At 41.0% G+C, this 20,097-nt stretch overlaps 1 protein-coding gene across 17 annotated transcripts in view; it reads right to left on the reverse strand.

The window, feature by feature from the left end:
* Positions 1-20,097, reverse strand: part of ESRRG (estrogen related receptor gamma) — a 625,647-nt gene that overhangs the window by 176,901 nt on the left and 428,649 nt on the right. For all 17 annotated transcript variants that reach the window (XM_047704102.1, XM_047704099.1, XM_047704103.1 and 14 more), the window contains one exon: positions 8,364-8,779. In XM_047704102.1, the coding sequence (XP_047560058.1) occupies positions 8,364-8,766 (403 nt within the window). In that variant the 5' untranslated portion in view covers positions 8,767-8,779. The remainder of the gene's footprint in view (positions 1-8,363; positions 8,780-20,097) is intronic.

Genomic DNA, 20,097 nt, shown 5'->3' on the forward strand with positions numbered 1-20,097 from the left:
AGATCAAGCCCCACAGTGGGCTGAGGTGCTAGGCGTGGAGTCTGCTTGAAAATAAATATAACGTAATCTAGCAGAGGAACATAAAACGCCTACTCTCCCCTCTTCCCAATCACTGTGAAATAACACAGTTAGTAGGAAAGACTGTCACTCATTTTGCAAATATACTGCCAGGAAAGTGACTTTTGTCTGCCTAATTCAACAAATTAATAAATCTCAGTAATCTGACACAAACTATAGTCGGACATTTTGCCACAGCATAAAGAGTCTCACTGAAAATTCATATCCTCCCTGAATGCCATTGGCATATACCCTTTTTCACAGAACACATTCTTATCCAGTGTTTGCCCAACTGGTAAACTTCTCCTGTGAGTCAATAGTTAAAATGATGTGTTGGTTTTAAATGACTTTCAAAATACAGTAACATAACAAAGTGTTTAAAAAACATGTAAACGACACCAGAGATTGTCATGTCACAAACTTGAGTTCCTAGTATCTTTTTCAGAGAAAAATATTGTGAGGGTCGTTAAGTACTCTATTCTCTTTTCTTTGATCAAAGATCAACCTTGCAATTTAATCTCTGAAAATAATCAGTCTTATTTTATATGACCCAAGATCCAACTTTTTACCAACCATTCTAAATGTTTCTTTATTTTAATTTACACTGATTCTGCTTTCCAATTAGCTGGCTAATCCACACGGATATGACATAGTGAAGGGTGACAAGAGACTAGAAAAATCTAATCCCCAAAAAAGTAAAAAATTCTGAAAACTGAGACAACGTACTTAAGAGATCATTATGATAAAGAACTTGCTTCCAGTTTAAACAAAAGATATGTATGCAAAGTTGCCTGAAAAAGTTCTCCTGAGGAAAATCTTGGTAGTCAAGGTTGCCCACCAGGAAGATACACTGGGGTGTTTGGGTCTGGCACTTACCCAGCAGTCAAATTGAGCCCTAGACATGTTTTTGTATGGCCTCAAGTTCAGAGTGGTTTTCATAGTCTTAAACAGCTTAAAAAATAAAACAAAGCCAAGGAGAGTATACCACACAGAAGGCATGCGACCCCCCTGATGCTAAGATATTTACTTTCGGGGTCTACAATGACCTGAGGGGTGGTGACAATTTTGGTCCATTCCCAAGAGTCAGAACAAGCCAGGGAAAGACGTCACTACTTATTTGTCCTAAGAAGTGGGTTCATTAAGTCAAAACTGAGAGCGATAAATCTGTAAACTGTGCTGTTTCCTCAAACATCCATACACCAAAGACAGCATGCAACACTCAATTGTACTAAGAAAATAAACACGGAGGTTAACAATTAAAATAGTGGGAGTATAGCAATATCTCTAATTTATAATTTGGCAACATCCATGTAGTTCTAAAAATCAGACAAAATTGCCTTCAAGTACAAGAAAAAGTGAAAAAAAAGCAAGCTCTGAGTTAGAGCAAATGAACCGTACACAATATTTCTTTTGTAAACATTAGTGTCACTAGTTAATTTAATCCTGCATCCAAACTGGTACCCTTGAGATTCTCCAAGTCAATTTTAACATTTCCATAGTATTCTGAGTATCAATCTTAGAACGTATTAGAGTTTTAAAGCAGCCATTTATAAACTGTGGTCCTTATTTTCTCTAAATACTATTTAAGTTAAAGAGATCATATTTGATTATTTTCTTTTGTAAGGGTCAGAGGATGTTCAGACGCTCAATTTGTAAGTTTCTTTTTCCTCCAGAGTTGCAAATATTCTCTTCTAAGACCAAAATAGCACATAATGGCAAAGAAAACATGACACCCAGCAAAGACCCTCCAGGACTAGGCAGCCCGCTCCAGCAAGGAGTCAGCAGTGTGGAAAAGAAGTCAGCACATCAGATCCACAGGCCATGCCTACAGCGTTAGCAGATGGCTAGCAGGCAAATGCCTAATCTTTAATGCCCCATGTTTCAGATGATATTTAGGCTCTTATCAGTGTCACCTTTAGACTCAGACAAAAAGAGCCCCCACCCCGAAGCCCTGAACTTTAGAAGGCATTTGACTCAGTGCAAGGACTCCTTTGACAGACTAAGGGGATAAGACCAGCTTAGGAGCCAACCTCCTTGTACTCCCTGATTCCCAATACCTCGGATCCTCAAATTCTGTGGCTAAATCACCGTAAGCCCCATTCCAAAGCCTGCATGGGCCTCTCCCCAGGGTCCATCCTCTGGAAGGTGCCCTGGACTGGACTGGACTGCTGGTGTGCACATTATGAGGCCCAGGAATGGTCAAGGGGCAGCTGTTTGGAAAGGTCAGTGGGCCGTGGACATGTGAGCAGGATGTCCAGACTATGCACAGGACACAATGGAAGGTAGAGGGGAAGAGAGAAATGGGGTAGATTGTAGGCTAAGGACTGATCTTCCTTCTACTGCCTCTTGCTGATACAAAACTCCTATGAGTCTAAGAACTCAAAATGCAGGGGTGCCTGGGTGGCTCCGTTGTTAAGCCTCTGCCTTGGGCTCAGGTCATGATCCCAGAGTCCTGGGATCAAACCCCACATCGGGCTCCCTGCTCTGCTGGAAACCTCCTTCTCCCTCTCTCACTCCCCCTGCTTGTGTTCCTTCTCTTGCTGTGTATCTCTCTGTTAAATAAATACATAAAATCTTTAAAAAAAAAAAAAAAAAAAGAACTCAAAATGCAGAGCTGGCCTCCCCGGCCATCATGAAGGTATGTTTTTCCAATAAAAGAACAGAACATATGTTCCTCAGCACTTCGTTATCTTGATTTATAAGCTTCTAAGTATTACACATACATTATGTGGCTGACCATGGTACTCTTCTCTCAGGGCCCACAAATGTCCAGAGTGAACTTAGTGCTCATAACACTCACTCCTATATCCCACGCTGCAAGGGTGTCCTGCTACCTCATTCCTGAATCCCACATGTGGGATATCTCATGCAAGTTCCAGGATTCAGGCTCCTGTTCTGATTTACCCAGTTTCCCATGCATGGCCACCGGGAAGAGAAAAGAAAAGAAAAAAGCTAATCGATCACCATAAAACTATGTAAAACTAATCAAATTTTAGTTTGATTAGCTAGCATTTAGCCACCTAAATGCCTCCTGATATAAAAGGGCGCTATTATGAAGAATGGCTATAGGGAAAAAGGGTTAATTATCACAGCTGTGATCTGAGGAAGACCACATCCTAGCTTAGCATCAAGGACACCTCTGTGCTGGAATATCTGAACCACCCAGTGTTTGAGTATTCTGGTCATATTACCAAGAGTAATCGACGCTAATAATTCATTGAGCTAATATAATTCATTGGGCCAGGTACTCTGATGGACACTCCCACCTGAGAAACAGAGGCACAGTGATATTTAGGTCTCTCGGCTCTAAGGGGCTGAGATTTAGGTCTGGTTTTATATGAACCCAAACCCTATGCTATAAAAATGAATACCTTAAAAAAAAAAAAGCCAAACCCTATGTTTTAAACATATAATTTCCTCTTCATCAAAGAGGGGGCAAAATAAAATGCCTATCTCTCACACAGAAATGAGCAGCTGAAATGGCTATGTCAGGCATACAAATATATGTAAATATTTATTTTCCATATTCTAATGGAGAAATAAAGAGAGAGCTAGTATTTTGTATGTTAACTGATACTATGTATTGACACTTTGAGGGAAGCATATAAAGATATTTTCCTGCTCTTGCTTTCTTCACTACAGTCTGGGGAAAACTCTTAATGAGAAGGTGCACACACAAAAAATTTTCCACTCATTTATGAGTTGGGACTAACAGTGTAATTAGAAAGAAATCAGAAAAATGATATCACATACACACAAAAAAACCTAGAAAATGCCAATGAAGTCACTGGTGCCCTTCTAACCCTGTCAGGTGACAGGAATGCCAAATCTTCTAAAAACTTTCTGGTCAATAGAAAACAAAACAAAACAAAACAAAACAAAAACAACCTGACTTTTCCCTAAATGCTGACCTAATTCAATAGTTTTCCAATGATAACTTGGAAACAGTCAATAAATAAAATATGCCTCACTGGAATTTATAATTAATTGCCTTTCACAATTGGAATACCAAATTCATCTATGAAAAGAACAATTCAGATTCCTTTTTTTTTTTTTTTTTTAAGAGAGAGAGAGACCACACAGGGCAGGGAGGGGCAGAGGGACACGAGGGGAGAGAGAGTGAATCTCAAGAAAACTCCCTGCTGGGCACAGAGCTCAATGCTGGGCTCGATCTCATGACCCTGAGATCGTAACCTGAGCGGAAACCAAGAGTCTTATGCTCAACTGACTGAGCCACCCAGGCACCCCTCATTACCTTTCTTAAGATATGCTCTGGATCTATGTTTTTTTGTCTGTAAATTTAAGAAGTATTTTGCCCAACTTTTATAATTGATATTCATTACATATTACAAAATCAATCCTAAAAATAAATTATTATAATAGAACAGGAATGGAAAACAGAAAAGGTAATATTCCCCATGACTGTGCCTTTGGATGCACAGTTTACGCAGTCAGGTCAACAAGAGCCCGTGCTGGTGAGGCAGAAGCCACACTTACATAATGTCCCGGGCCTAAGGGTTGTGAACAGGAAGAAAGACTCGTTCTTAAGGCGAACTGCATAATCTCTTCTCATTCCCTGAAGCGCTGTAGGGGAGGGAAGGGAGAGACTTCTATCTGTCAAGGAGAGTTTGGCTGCATGGCTGCCTCAAGGCATGAGAATAGATTATGCGTCCCTTCAGCATCAGAGTAAGACTCTGTGATGATACAAGAGATTCCAAGCCACTTTCAGTATCTTTGGAGTTCAACTGCTATCTAACTTGGGCCTCAGAAAGGAGAGGCTGTTCCAGTCTTCCTTACAATTCCCACCCTAATTATTACATTATACTTTCACAATTTAATCCCTTTATTTGCCTCACTGCCTTTTTGGGGCTCAGTTAGCACCACGGTGTGATACCTGCTGATGTAGCTAGCGGGGCAGCCTTACTCAGTGCTGCCCAGCTGCCAGCTACAAGGCCAGCCAGGTGGGCGAGTCCAGAGTGCTAATCTGGACAGTGACATCTCTGTCTCCTGCTCAAAATCCTTGAAAGTTGCACTCTCCAATATGGAGTAAAACTGAGCACTATACATCAATGCCAAGAATCACCCTGTGCTTTGCTCTGTTAAGCTTCTGGTAGCATTTCAGCATCCTAAGGAAGAATCAGGCACGGAATTCCAGTTGCTCTGTTTTAGTTATTGCTCAGTAAATAACTACTGCAGAGCTATTAATATCTAAGCTATATGATTTAAAAAAAAAAAAAAAAAAACCCTGCCAGGAAATTGTTTCATACTTGTTCTATTTTTGGAAACATACTAAGGACAAAGGAGTTTAATCACTGCCCGCACCCCACCACCACCACCATACTAAAAATTTGGTATTCCCTCAAGACAGGAGACGCTTGTAGAGGAATTCACCTCAATGCACAAAGGTTTGAGAACAAAATTTTAATAAAATGTTGGTAAGATGCAGCTCCAGACAGTGTGCTCATGTCTGGCTCACAGTAGGTCCTCAGTAAATATTTGTTGAGTAAAGGGAAGTGGTTTTTATAGTGAGAATCTTTTGCTTATATCAGCATACAGAGCACCTGTTCCCAAAATATTAGCTTATCTTCCGGTAGTTTTAATGCCAGAGCTGTATAAACTGAATAAACAAAACTGAATTACTAACGGTATGAGTTTTAGATGCTCTGTAACAAAAGTATTCTAATGCCTTTGGACAATAGCCAGTAAGAACCCAAAGAGTTGAAATATGTTTTCATTCTCAAGTTTTACAATGTTAGAAAGCAGGCTAAGGACATTTCTCAAATGCCCAATAGTGTGAGGAAGCTCCACAGGTCGCCCACCATTGTTTTTACTCACTCTACTTACGATTTCCCATTACATTTTATCCTTAAACGTTCCCTGAAGTAGGTATTAGTGCCTTCAATTTACAGATGAGAAAAAAGAAAAGAAAAGAAAGCCCCAGTGGATGAAGGATTTTTCTAAGAAAATAGTAAATAAAATATGGCAACGATAAGCCATAAAATAGGAAGAGAGAGCCATCAAAATATCTAGGGAATTCATACGTACTCCATACTAACTTGGCTTGTGTTCTTCCGTTAAAATTCTAAAAGGCTATGAAAAAGTTAGGCTTAAATATCCACTCAATTTTGTCAGAGTTATGATGTCTTGAAAACCTGCTCCCCTTAAGTTAACCCTTTAACTGTGGCTTCCTCAGCTACAAAACAAGGTGGCGATGTCACAGGCAACACAAAAGCAAATGGGAGATGGTACAACCCATTCCGCTAAGAACAGTAAGTGGGAAAAAAAAGGTGGGAGATTACGTACACATAAAGGATTTCATAATCACCTTTTGTTAAAACATTTGGAAGGATTAGAATTTAACAAACAATCTCATTTGCACTTTAAAAATCAGTACATAACAGTTATTAAACTGATTTCAGTTACATCCAAGAAGGGACCATTAGAGACAATGGCCAGTCAGTAAATCAGCAGCAACACAGTAGAGAGCCGCGGTTCTCAAAGCTGGGTAAGCATCAGAATCACCTGGGGAGTACTCACAGATTGCTGGGCTCACCCCCCAGAGATTCCGATTGAGGCGATCTGGGATGAAGCCTGGGCATCTGCATTTTTAATAAATTCCCAGGTGATACTGATACCCCTGGTTCACTAGCCCATACTTTGAGAAACACTTTACTTACAAAAAGCAGCACCAAGGAAGGCAGCGATCTTTACCCTTGACTTTATCAAAACATTAAGCAGAAGGCTTTCAAAAATCTTCCCCCACCCTTGCCCTGGCCACACCCAAAGCCAATTCATTCAGAATTTGGGGGTAGGAGCCCTGCCATCAATTTTTTTTTTCAGTGTCCAGGTGATGCCAGTGAGACTGCGGCCAGGATGAGAACCACTGACAGGTGTATCCAGAAGTGCTTGTTAAGAAGAAAACATTTTGTAAACCACTGAGAATAGAATCACTGATGAGCTGAGGATCTCCAATAAGCAATAATTCTTTCCTTTCCCTATATTCTCCAAAAGTGGATCACAAAGGATCCACAAAAGTGAAAATTATAATTTCCTGTAAGAATACAGATCGATAGCGTTTCACCTGAGCGGAGGTCTCTATTTGTGGATTGTGAGCTGAAAGGAGCACACGCAAATTTCGGCCACATTTTTCTACGTTTATATTGCTATGTATAAAGCTAAAAATCCAAAAAGGTTTGGGTATATCTTATAAACATTGCAGGTATATTCTATAATTAGGAATAATTGGGAAGACTTTTTTAAAAGTTCATTGAAAAGGTGAGGAAAGTATATCCAACCACAGGGAAAGAAGAAAGGTAGGAGACAATTAAATTTGTTTAGAGCAGTGGTTCTGAAAGCGTGGTCCCTGGGCCAGCAGTATGAGCATCACCAGGCAATTTGTTAGAAATGTAAATTCTTGGCACACCTGGGTGGCTCAGTTGTTAAGCATCAGCCTTCAGCTCAGGTCATGATCCCAGCGTTCTAGGATCAAGCCCCGTATCGGGCTCTCTGCTCAGCGGGGAGCCTGGTTCCTCCTCTCTTACTCGCCCTGCTTATATTCCCTCTCTCGCTCTCTGTGTCAGATAAATAAATAATATATATATATTATTTATATATAAATATATGTATATTTATATACAAAATATATTTTATATACATATATTTATACATATGTATGTATGAATATTATACATATATTTATATATAATATATTATATATTTATACATATATATTTATATATTATTTTATATATATACATATATATTTATATATAGAATACATGTATATATTTTTATATAAAATACATATATATATTTATATATAAAAATTCTTGGGCTTCTACACCAGATGTAATGAGTCAGACTCTGAGGGTAGGGCCTGGTGATCTGCCTTTTAGCAAGATCACAAGGTGATTTTAATGCATGCTCAAGTTTCAAAACCCTGAACCCTGCTCTAAAATATTTATTATTTCCATGCATCTGCAAGAAGAACCAAAGAGGCAAAAATACTACTGATCTAGTGTTATCTGTTTAGTTGCTATACAGACCCACATTGCTCTGATAACAGCAGTGTTTTTTTTTTTTTTTTAACCCTAAGCTTCCTATCATTTCATCGTTAGAGCTTAATGGTGAAAGCAGAATTGATAGGAGGCATATCTGGGGGAGTTTAGTCTTTAATTGCTCCACAAGCTTCTGCAATCTATTTCTATTTTGTACTCAAGGCAGAATTAAGACTGTACAACTTGATCAACAAGGATAAGAACTGGAAGGCTGGAAGAGGGTAGGGTCGTTCCAGGTGCAACACTAACCTTGAATCGTCCTCTTGAAGAACGCCTTGCAGGCTTCGCACGATGCTACCCCATAGTGGTACCCGGACGCAATGTCGCCACACACTAAACACAGTCTCTTGGGCATCGAGTTGAGCATGTATTCACACTTGGTCTGGGGATCTTCAACAATGGTGCTGGAGCAGTCATCATACAGTTTCCTGACAGGCCCACTCCCTCCTAGGATAGGAGCAGAAGGGTAGAGAGGTGGCGAGTCAAGTCCGTTCTGATGGCCATTCATGGTTGAACTGTAGCTCCCGCTGGCGTCTGAAGAGCCACCTGGGCTGTGGTGGTTGACGCTGTCCGTCAGGGAGGCCGGGCTGGAGGGTTCCGTCTTGATGAAGGACGAACAGCTGGAGTCAATGTGTCGATCTTTGTTTGACATTCTGCAGAGAAGCCTGAGATGTAGGGAGATACAAACGAAGAGAGAAAAAATGGAGAGAGTGTCAAACACGCGACTAAAGGGGTAGAAAGAAAGAGAAGGTTAAAAAAAACAGAGACAGAGAAAGCCAAAGGGAAGGATGAAAGGAGGGAAAAAAAATAGAAAAATTCATATGTTAAAGACATTGCTCTTTGAGCAAAGTGGGTGAGAGCAGGAACTACACATCATTCATTCTCTAGTCAATATCTCTTGTTCTACAAGAAGGTAATCAGCATAAGGGCATGACAGGGTTACATCAAAGTGCCCAGACAGGCCATAAACAAAACCTCTAATGGGTCAGATTCCTTTTATTTTACCTTCCTCCTGGAGAACCACTGTCAATATCTAAATCAACACTCTAGATTCTAAATTTACCCGTGGAAGAGGAGTGATTTAAAAGTCCGTATCATTTCCAAAATTGGATTTATCCTCACTCTACTCTTCCCCGCCACGTTCCGATGCTGCAATCATGTTACTGTGAGCAGAATCCAACTTTCATTTTCAAGACCGAACAGATGATTCCTCAGCTCTGTAATTACTGTTTGTCAACATGCTTCTATAAGCATAACTGTGTCTTTTATTGATCTAAGACACATAGGGAATATATCCTCTGCCACTTTGCTGCTTTTTTTTGAATCGCTCTATTTCATAGCCGTTTCACAATCCAGAAAGGTTGTCAGGTGTAAAACTCCAGCCAATATGTAAGGATGAGATCCTAGAGCCCACAAAACTTAGTGAAACGGTCACCAGTACTGATGAATACATATGTGCAAGTTCCTGCACGTGTGATTGGCCATTGTTTAGGAGACGAATCAGGAAAAGCCATCAGAGCCTTCAGGATACCTGTGAGTCCATAAATCTGATACTTTGTATTATATTCAGCAAACTACGAACGTATCGCATTTTGTCAAGAAAAATGGGATTTGTGACGGTCCCTATCCCCCCCTTCTTTTAGTCTTTCAACATCAGACCTCCTAAAAGGAAACATGAGGCATCTAATCTGACAAACTATCTCTCTTATCTAGAAGAAACGGTCTGCCCCCTCTTTCTTTGTTGGACCCGTAAGTGATTAAATTTCTTAAAAGGTAATTAGATGAAAAGATATAATGGGTCCTATTTTCTTTCTGATTAGCCATAGTGCAAAACCCCTTTTAGCAAAGTCTCTAGGAATATTCTGAGAGCCTGCTATGGAAGGAAGAGGTGACAGTTGAGAAGGGGGCTTTGCTAATTGCTTCCCAGTGGAAAGGTGATTTATAGGAATCCCACGGGGTAATGGTCATTCACTAGAATTTGGGGGAGTTGTCCCAATATAACCAAAGGGAAGCAATTATCTCTACCACTATAAATCTAAGCATATTTTTTCATTGCCCAAATTTCATGTTCTCCTCCAGGTCTTCCTCCCCCCCACTATCCTGTTACTTTAAAGGAAAAAAAAAAAAAATTCCTATTGGGGAAGTTCCCTTCACTATTCCAAGAAAGCTGTCTCTAAAGCAAAGCATCAAGGGCAAAAATTCGCCTCTTATCCAGTACACAGCACCTTGGGAATTTTGTTCTGCTTTCTAAAGTAAAACAGTATCAGGATGTGAAGAAAGCAAACAGGAAGGAAAAACCCACAAAAATATCTTCTCGCTCTCGCCTACCCACTCGTGTTGTCCTTTCCTCAAGAGCTAGTGAAAGCAAAAATATCCCCCTCGCCAGCCTGAACTACGGTGTCCTCTCCCTTCTGCATCTGCTGCCTTGTACCCGTCACCGTTAATGAGCGCTGTAATTAATAGATCGCTCTCCCCGTCTCCCTGCTTGAACTCCGGGCTAAGCACTTTTCCTCAAGTCAACGTTTGAAAGAAAGCGGGTCGGCACTGACTTACAGCAGCCCTGCGAATTCCTTTTAATTTAGAGCACTTACCCCACCACTTCACTTATTACCTTATAATTACTGGACTGCTCGCACATACATTATGATCTTGGACTAGAGCTAGAAGTTATTAGGGTACTAAAACATGGTTGCTCCCCTTTCCTCTCTCTGGCACTGAATTTCTCACAGCGATGACAATTAACTCTTTCGCCATCTGCTCTCAAGGCACCATTTCTTAATTTTTTCTTTGTTTTTTTTTCTTTTTTTTTTCTTTTTCCAGAGAGTGGCTTGGTCACAGAACATACCATGTCTTCTCCAGGGCCTCCTTCCCCTCTCTTTCTTTTCTCGTATCATCTGTGCTCAATTTCATCCCAATTTTCTTCCCCTCAGTCTTTCTCTCATGGACCTTTACAGTCGGCAGAACTCTTGATGAAAAAACAAGGCCAGGAATTGCTTTCCTGTTTATGGAACAGTTACTTGCTAAGTCACCAAATGTTTATGTGTCAAATGCATATTGTTAAAGTCCCTGAAAAATAGGGAGTCTCCAGCCAGCTGTCTCCTCCGAAATCTCAATCCGTAACTTTGCAATAACCTGCATGGAAGCAAGGACGTTAGGAAGTTAAGTTACTGGGGAGGGGCTCCTGGGTGGCTCAGTGGGTTAAAGCCTCTGCCTTTGGCTCAGGTCATGATCCCAGGGTCCTGGGATCGAGCCCCACATAGGGCTCTCTGCTAGGCAGGGAGCCTGCTTCCTCCTCTTTCTCTGCCTGCCTCTCTGCCTACTTGTTATCTCTATCAAATAAATAAATAAAATCTTAAAAAAAAAGTTACTGGGGAAGTCTCTGGAAGGTGGCAGTCTCTTCACCTGCACAAGGTCTAGCCCGTGTAGCTGTAAATGAGACTGAGGAAACTGGATTTGTGCTCTAGGTTACGTGTTTCTTTTCAGACAATACACTGCTTCCTTAATTAATACCTTTTGCCCAGCGGAAATAGTTACAGTCAGACTTGCCGTTTATCAGATACTCACGATCTGGCAGGCACCGACCCGAGCCCCCTACTCATACTACTTCACTTAAGCGTCAAGACAACCTTGTGAGGAAGGAATTTGTCTTCAGGAAACAGAGCCTCAAACGTCACCCAGTGTCCTGAAAGTCACAGAGTGAGGGCAGGGGGACGCCAGAATTTGAACTCAGGTCCGATGCCAAAGTCCAGCGCAGAAATGTGAAGCCAACAGAGAGTTTTTTTTTTTTTTTTTTTTTAAAGCCAAGCAATTAGGGGTAGAAGTGACACCACACAGACAGACCTAAGACCTCCCCAGCCACCCCACCGGTCGCAGGTCGGCCTCAGCTGAGTCGTCCTCCCCAGTGCTGGGAATGACACCTAAGCAGAAATCTCTGAAAGAACACAGTTGTCTCCTAATTACTACTTAGCTCATTACACCAAATACTTCCTAGACACCATTACATTATACCCTAAAACTACAGCGGGTCTTAATTCTCTTCCTCTCTGTCTCTGAAATTCTACAGCTCTATTATTCAAGCCTGAAATATTCACAACTATCTATAAATTCAATTGTCAGCTGGTGGGTTTTATTCTAGACTTCACTTCAATCTAAAATTAGAGGCACTAAAATTCACATTAACTCTAAGAGGAATGTAGTGAATAAGACTTTATTTCAAAAGAACACCTTTTTGTCAGAAAGAGCCATTTTCGAGATGATGGCTTTATCTGTAGCCAAAGAGAATGAGCCCAATTCTACATTGTGCTGTTAATGCAGAAATTTTAGGTCACATTGGATTAATAAAAATCTAACTTTAGTTAAGAATTACGAATAGAAATAACATGTGTGGGAAAGTGTGGGAAGTATTTATTTTAAAGCCTCAGTACACTCGCTTTTATTATTTGAAGGGAAATGATGAGACGCACAAGGGGGCAAGACAAGAGACTTTCCAAAAAACTTCTGAAGGAACACCCTCCGAAGAAACTGGAGGGAGAAACAGCTATGTCGAGACTCACAGTTTGCTTCTGCAGAAGACACTACATTTGAGGGATTTAACAACCTTCCTAGGGCCAGGGTGAGTCCAGTCCTGTATAAAGAGGCATTTTTAACATTGTTTAACATACAGTCTCAGTAATTCTGATGGTCACGCTTCGTAGCCTGGTCCAAGAGTCAGCAAGGGTAAAATTTACCTTTGGTGTTAGATACTAACGATCAGGCAAATACAACTTCTGAGTTGCTGGACTATTTCAAAATATAATTTTTGAAAGTTAATTAACTGTGCCACACACGTGCATGTATAGAGAGAAAGAGAGAAAGAATAAGAATCAATTAAAGTGGTTGCTGTAGGGGAAACAAGAAGATAATCTGTAAGTTAATATTCAATTTATATTATAATGATTAAGCTTAATTGTTTTCAGAGATTCTACCTAGATACAGGTAAATGAGCGACCTTGAATGAATCGCCCCGAGTTAGAATTTCCACATGCATGCGTCCATGTCCAACCCAGGTGGTCTGCATTTCAAGGCAGCTTAGCCAATACTTGGTGTTAAATGCCAGCATACCACAAATGCTACTTCATTTCCCTACTTAAAAAATGATGCACGGGGGCGCCTGGGTGGCTCAGTGGGTTAAGCCGCTGCCTTCAGCTCAGGTCGTGATCCCAGGGTTCTGGGATCGAGCCCCGCATTGGGCTCTCTGCTCAGCGGGGAGCCTGCTTTCCCCTCTCTCTCTGCCTGCCTCTCTGCCTACTTGTGATCTCTGTCTGTCAAATAAATAAAAATAAAATCTTAAAAAAAATTTTTTTTTAAAAATGATGCACAAAATTCTCTTAAGGAACATATTATGCAGTCATGCACAGTTCTTTGGGTTTCCTGATTGTCATACTAAGACAAGATCTTTTGAAACTTTTATTTTATCCATACCAAGGACAGACACCTTCAAAAGCTAAATAAATGCCAACTAAAGAAGTCACTATTTGATTTTCTTCCTTAAGGGCCCCAAAAAGTACCCATCTTCATCACAAACTCCAAACACTTTGCATCCGTTTTTTTTTTTTTAAAGATTTTATTTATTTATTTGACAGAGAGAGATCACAAGTAGACGGAGAGGCAGGCAGAGAGAGAGAGAGAGAGGGAAGCAGGCCCCCTGCTGAGCAGAGAGCCCGATGTGGGACTCGATCCCAGGACCCTGAGATCATGACCCGAGCCGAAGGCAGCGGCTTAACCCACTGAGCCACCCAGGCGCCCCTTTGCATCCGTTTTTATCCAAAACTTTGAGGTAAGCACACTGCAGCCAGCAAACCTGCAAGTTCACAGATACGAGACAGAAACAGGAAGACAAGAGTCCTTAGCTTTCTTATCGAATTACAGAATTTCAGGGTTGGAAAAGAAGGTTTTCAGGTCCTGCTACCTAATCACTATCTATTCAAGATAGGAACGAGTCTATGAGGACTGGTCAGTTTTCTACCTTCTGAAATCACCAGATTAAATATTTAAGTATTTTTAAATAAAAAATTAAGTATTAAAAAAAAATATTAGCCTGCCGGTTTCTTTGTTTTGTTTTAATGTGCTCAGAAGGAAACTTCCAAGATTTATGCCAAGCTCCCAGAGTCCCAGGCTTCAGAGCCCATGACCCCAACAAGCAGCTCCATTCGCAGCCTGAGTTACAACTTCAAGCATCTACTTTACAATGAGCGCTTTTTTTTTCCTGCTTCAACTAATTGCACTCTCGTAAAGTGGCAAAATGTGAATCACTTAGTAACAAAATGGGCACCAGCTGCTATTGTCAGAGAATGGTGATGCTGAAGAAAAGGGAAAGCAACCGAATGAAGTGTCATGTCAGAAATCAACGGTGCAACGTGTGATTTGAGAAAACATGACTACTTTACAGAGACAGGGTGTCATTATGGCATCACAGTAATACGATGCTTTGACAACTACTGGGTCTAACATATCATCATTGCATTAAGGTACACTGGCTTAGTTGGGGAAGGAAAAGAAAGGATTTTTTCTTTTAATAAGAAATATCTTAAGGTCTGCCTGGTTAACCTAATGAAAAGAGATCATTAATTGTAAACGAAGAACTATAAATCCTGACCCACAATGCTCACAAAGATTAAAACACACGTGCATGGATATGCACACACACTTCTGGATAATTTCAGGCCTTCTTCAATAAACCTTGTGGCCCATCTACTGGACCAGATTTCTGCATAACAGGATCACAATCATTTACTAATGCTGCTTCTTGATTCTTTGAATAACTCGCGCACTTAGTCTGGAAGAACTTACTCCAACAAGAACGAGAGTAAGCAAACAGCTCCCTGCAAAGCTGGTGCTTGAGATGCTGACAAGAGAGGAGGCTCGGCGGCATGGGGACAGGAAGCCAGCTCCTCGAAACGTGATCAGGGCCTCTCCCAAAGCCGAAAGCTCTCCTAGTTCTGTAAAAGGGTGTGTACTACACCAAAAAAGGAAATTTAAGGTAGTAAGCAAGAGAATTTTAATTCACTGCTGGACACTTATTGAAAGCAAGTACCCCTTGAAAATAACTGCACAGCTAAAGACAAAACCAGCATGTAGAAGGATCCTGTTGAAATCCCACCTGCTTTTAGAGTTCCAGAGTTCAATGATCCTGTCTTTTGCAATTTTGATCTGACATCACACTGGGTTGGCCATCCTGGTTTAAGCACTGAAATCCCACGTCCCGGATACCCCTTAGTGCCAGGTAAATCAGGAATGGCTGGCCACCCACTCCGACAGATAGACCCTAGAGCCCCATACCTCCACTCCTGTTATAACTCAAACAAAGGAAGGGAAACAGAAAATATTCATTTTCAGCAATGAAGGCCCAGAAAACTGGCTGGAGAAATGCACTAATAAGAGTGCGCAGCCTAATAAGACTGAGGATGTTGTTAAGTACGTGTGTTAGAAAATACCTATCAATATACCAGCATCCCCTCTCATGGTGCCATGCAAGCGAGAGGCCACTGCTGATCACCTTGTTAAGTTATCCAGACTATTTGAGATGTAGGAGATTGTAGTAGCTTCAATTTGTATTGCCAGATGATTTCTGGTGCTTCCTGGTTGATAAACTTTATTAATGGGAAAAGAAATGGTCCTGTGATATCACAATGTGTTGCACATTATGATTGTTGACAGTTTCTGTGTTTAAGGATTCGATCTGATGCAGGGGCGCTTAGTAGTGTAATTTATCCTGAGCTTGTTTTCTTGGACCTATTTCAATCTAAGGGTGAACATCCCTTGTTTATAGCTCTGAATACAGTAAGTGAGCTACTGGCAAATCAATAAAACTGTTAAATGCATAATAATGCTGGGTAATTACATACATGATGTTTTGCATAATTAACTGTCTGAGCTTTTCTTTAATATAATGGGCGCTCATGTAATGTAGAGTAGCTATAAGTCTATAAAATATACACAGTTTATATGAACCATGATTCTGCTTAAAACTCTGGCTAATCATCTACATCGGCTTTGAAGGGAGAGCTCTCTTCCACTGCCAAGTCCAAATCAATTCTTATGACATTACTTTATAACGAACATGATATTTAACTGATGATGGCTATTAGCTATTATACAGATTACATTCAAGAAGTGTAACAGTAGGGGAAAAATACCATTTAATTTAAACAAACTTCTGCCACGTAATCAATATTATTGAGGCAAATTAAGTGTTTTAACAAGTGTGTATATTTGCCCTAATGCAGCTTAATTAACTATATCCTCACAAGTGCCCAATTCCACGACACCTACGGATGTTAAAAGAGAATATCAAGAAATGCCTAGTCAGAAATTCAAATACACGACAGAAGCCCAAACAAGCACAATTCTGAGCCGTAAGAATATTTCTTACCATACACAAGTTACACTCCTGAGACCAAGAGACCCAAGGACCAGAGGGCTTCAGAATAGTGTCCCCCACTGTCAACCCACTTGGGTAGCAACTGCCCGTGGGGTAACCTGGTCACTCTTCCCAGGGTAGAGTGGAACAGCCTTGGGCAGGAGGTGGGGACCATGGCTAGAAAGGAAGGTTAGTAAGGGGGAAAAAACTACACAAGATAAATCACCAAAATGAAGCTTACGATATATGCTGAATGTAACATTTATTCGGTCTTAGAGATTTACTACACTCATGAGCAGACCTCCTCCGTAGTAAGCCTTCTAGAGAAAAGAAATAGTCTCCTACTTCTACAAATCTCCGGTCTTTCAAACAGAAATATGGATCAATAAAGTTTGCTTGTGTTCAGACAATTCCGTTTTCAAGCAGTCAAGGAGCACACTGCAGTGAAAAAACAGACACCACAGGAGAGGACTGACAGCTAAATGAAGACCTCGCAGCATCTCACTGGAGGAGAAGTAAACAGACATTCAACACATGGAAAGTCTACGCAGTGATCTTTACAAATTACAATCGAATATAGATGCTTTACACACTCTCTCCAGTGATGGAGTTCACAAATCAAATCCAGGTCAATGAAAGCTCAGGCTGACTGAGTTTCCCTTTCCCCTTCTCTTTGCTACACTGAAACAGGAAATGGGGATGCGATCAGAGGAGTTGATGCACGATATTGAGATCATGGTATCGATGTCACCCTTTACTCATTAAGAAAATGTTTTGCAAAAGCAATTACGATGACCAATAAACCCACTGCCTCCATGGAGACAGGCCAGTTCACTTGGAGTGGAACTCGAAGACCATACCTGAAACGGTGAATTTCAGTACTGTGAAAATTTAAACTCTAAGAAGGAATCGTTGCTGAAATAAAGGTTGCGCACATATGGACATACCTACACTAGACAGAGATTCACCATCCAGCCAGAGATAATAAACCACATCATTCCCTCTTGGACAAGTGACTAAACTATATTTATACTTTTAACTTAATAGCTTCGTCTGCAGTGGGTAATGTCTGGATGCAAAGGCCGCTGGTCTTGGGTGATCTATGAGGGCACAGGTTATGCTTATATTCAGCTGGTATCAGGTGTTGTTCAGTGGAGGCAGGAGAGCAGGGGAGGCATGCAAGAGGGGAAATCACTCATTATTAATCCTAAATCTTCCCCATCCTCCTTTTTTGAACATCTCAGTGAGCTAGCTGCTTGGAGAAGGACCGCCATTTGCGGATAAGGGAAAATAACATACATATGCATGTATACCTAATTCAAGCCACAGAAACGACAAAGTTTTTGTTTTATGGCAAAATGAGTTTTGTAGAAAGGGAGTATTCAGCAGTGAGACAGCATCCAGTGAGGTCAACGGAGGCCATCAACGGGCCTGGACTTCAGACAGGAAGGACTTGCTTGTCATGTTATTCAAAGGTCCAAAACCAAATATGCAGAGAAACATCCCTAAATCTTCTTTGCAATTCTGAAAAACTAATTTCAAAAAAAAAAAAAAAAAAAAAGTACTACACCAGAGTTCCCACAGCTTGCTTGTCTTCCTCCTTCCCCTTTCTCAGGAAACCCTGCCTCTTAGGACACCTGACAACGTACACAAGTGAGTTTCGGGTCTGGAAGCGGCGCTTTGTGACCTGAGACATCTCACTGTACCACTCTGACCTTCAGGATCGTCACTTGCTAAATGACAGGATTCGTCCCCATGCTTTCTACAGTAACTTCCGCCATTAAAAAAAAAAAAAAAATCCCATTTTACTCAAATAAAAAACCACACCGGTCTGTAACTCCGATTAGACCTGAGAGGAAGGGCTACTGCACTAATGCACGCCCCCCACAACACACACACTTTCCTTTCTTTGGGGGCGGCTGCTGTCGGATGCCACCGAGGGCCATGGCCCTAGGCGCGCGTGCGCATGCGCGTGCGTGCGGCAGGAGCAGGAATAATTAGAGAAACAACTTGCTACAAAACCGTGAACTGCGGCATCACCTTTCAACTGAGGAATCATTCCCAGTGGGCTACAAAAGGACAAATAGAGCAGTGATGATCTGGGGGGAGCTGGGGAGCTGGACTCTTGTTTTGTTTTGTTTTGTTTCCCCAGAAGTGGTTCTCTTTTTGCTCGTTGCATTTTTGGTGGGAGGCGTCGGCGGAAAGGGGCAATTCCCTGCAATCAGTGTTTAAGTGAATGTTTGTCCCAGTGTGTGACACCACGCTGTCAGCGAGCAGCAGGGCGCCGCTGAGTTGTTACTACATTTGATTTGACTGCCAGTAGGAAGCTTCATTTCTACCAACTGTTAGTTGCTCGCTCAAAGAATCTTCTCTTCATTTCTGGAGTGATCTTTTCCCCCCTCTCTTCTATTTCCTTTTCCTTGGTATGTGTGCGAAGTCCGAGCACCACGTGGATTTGTAAGAGAAAATCTGAGTTCCTGTCTCCGGAGCTTGTCAGACCCGAGGACCTGGACATAAACGGTCCAAGCAATTTGTTCAATATTTCTAGTCTCTCATTTAGAGTCTGCATTTTAATTCTGATTTCCCAGCTCATCACAAGGTCAAGGCAGACACAATACAGGCTCTGGCCACGCTGTGGTCTTTTTACTTGGTGGGGTTTATTTTAGCCAATGGAGCATATATTTTCACAACGTCCTCATTAACAAAACAAAACAAGTGTTGTCACTCCCCTTCTCATGCAATTGGGTTGAAATAATTGCTATTTTTGATGACTGCTTCTCACACTTTTCGTAATTTTTCTGATTTGGTAACTTTACTACAGCACATGAAAGCCTCTCTCCTTAAAAATAATGATTTGGGTAATTATGATTCTCAAATCGTGCCCCTGACAACAACTTCTGACAATGAAAAGCATCTTTAGAAACAAAAGCATGTGCAGGAGTAAAATGGGTAGGGGAAAAAAAAAAAAGAACTAAAATCCCTCAGAGATATGACGAAAATTCAGGCTGAATGGAAAAGTAATTAACACTAAAGAGCTAAAACTGTAATTAAGAAAATTTTCATTAAGGGGAGGCAGGTGAATCTGCAACTACGACAAGGTGCCGCGTAAAAATAAAATAGAAGCAGGTTTCGGTGAGTGGAGCAGGAAAGCCATGTCTTTAACCAGATCAAATTCTCGAAATTGGCTGTCAAGACAGGATTGTTGTGATTTATACCCGTCTATCAAGTGCATGAACGGGACAGGCAGAGAGAACAGAGGCAAGCTGCTGTCGTTTCCATTCGCAAAGAACCTTTAATTTCCACAGCACCATCTGTTACCAAATCTAATTCACATTCCCCCTTAATCTGGTTTAGTTCCATAATACTAATTCTTCCCCAACCCCTATGAACACAAACCACAAAAAAAAAAAAAAAAAAAAAAAAAAAAAAGGGCTTTGGTTCTTGGTGAGTGAGAAATTGAATATTATAGAGTTAAGGTGTTAAGGCTCCGGTGACTGAAGGGAAGCATGCTCCTCTCCATTAAAATGTATTCCTGGTAAAGGGATTTGTTTTCAGCCAATGCGGAGATAGGAAATTGTTCATATT

This window comes from Lutra lutra, chromosome 15 (genome assembly GCF_902655055.1).
Source record: "Lutra lutra chromosome 15, mLutLut1.2, whole genome shotgun sequence".
NCBI classification, from domain to species: Eukaryota; Metazoa; Chordata; class Mammalia; order Carnivora; family Mustelidae; genus Lutra; species Lutra lutra.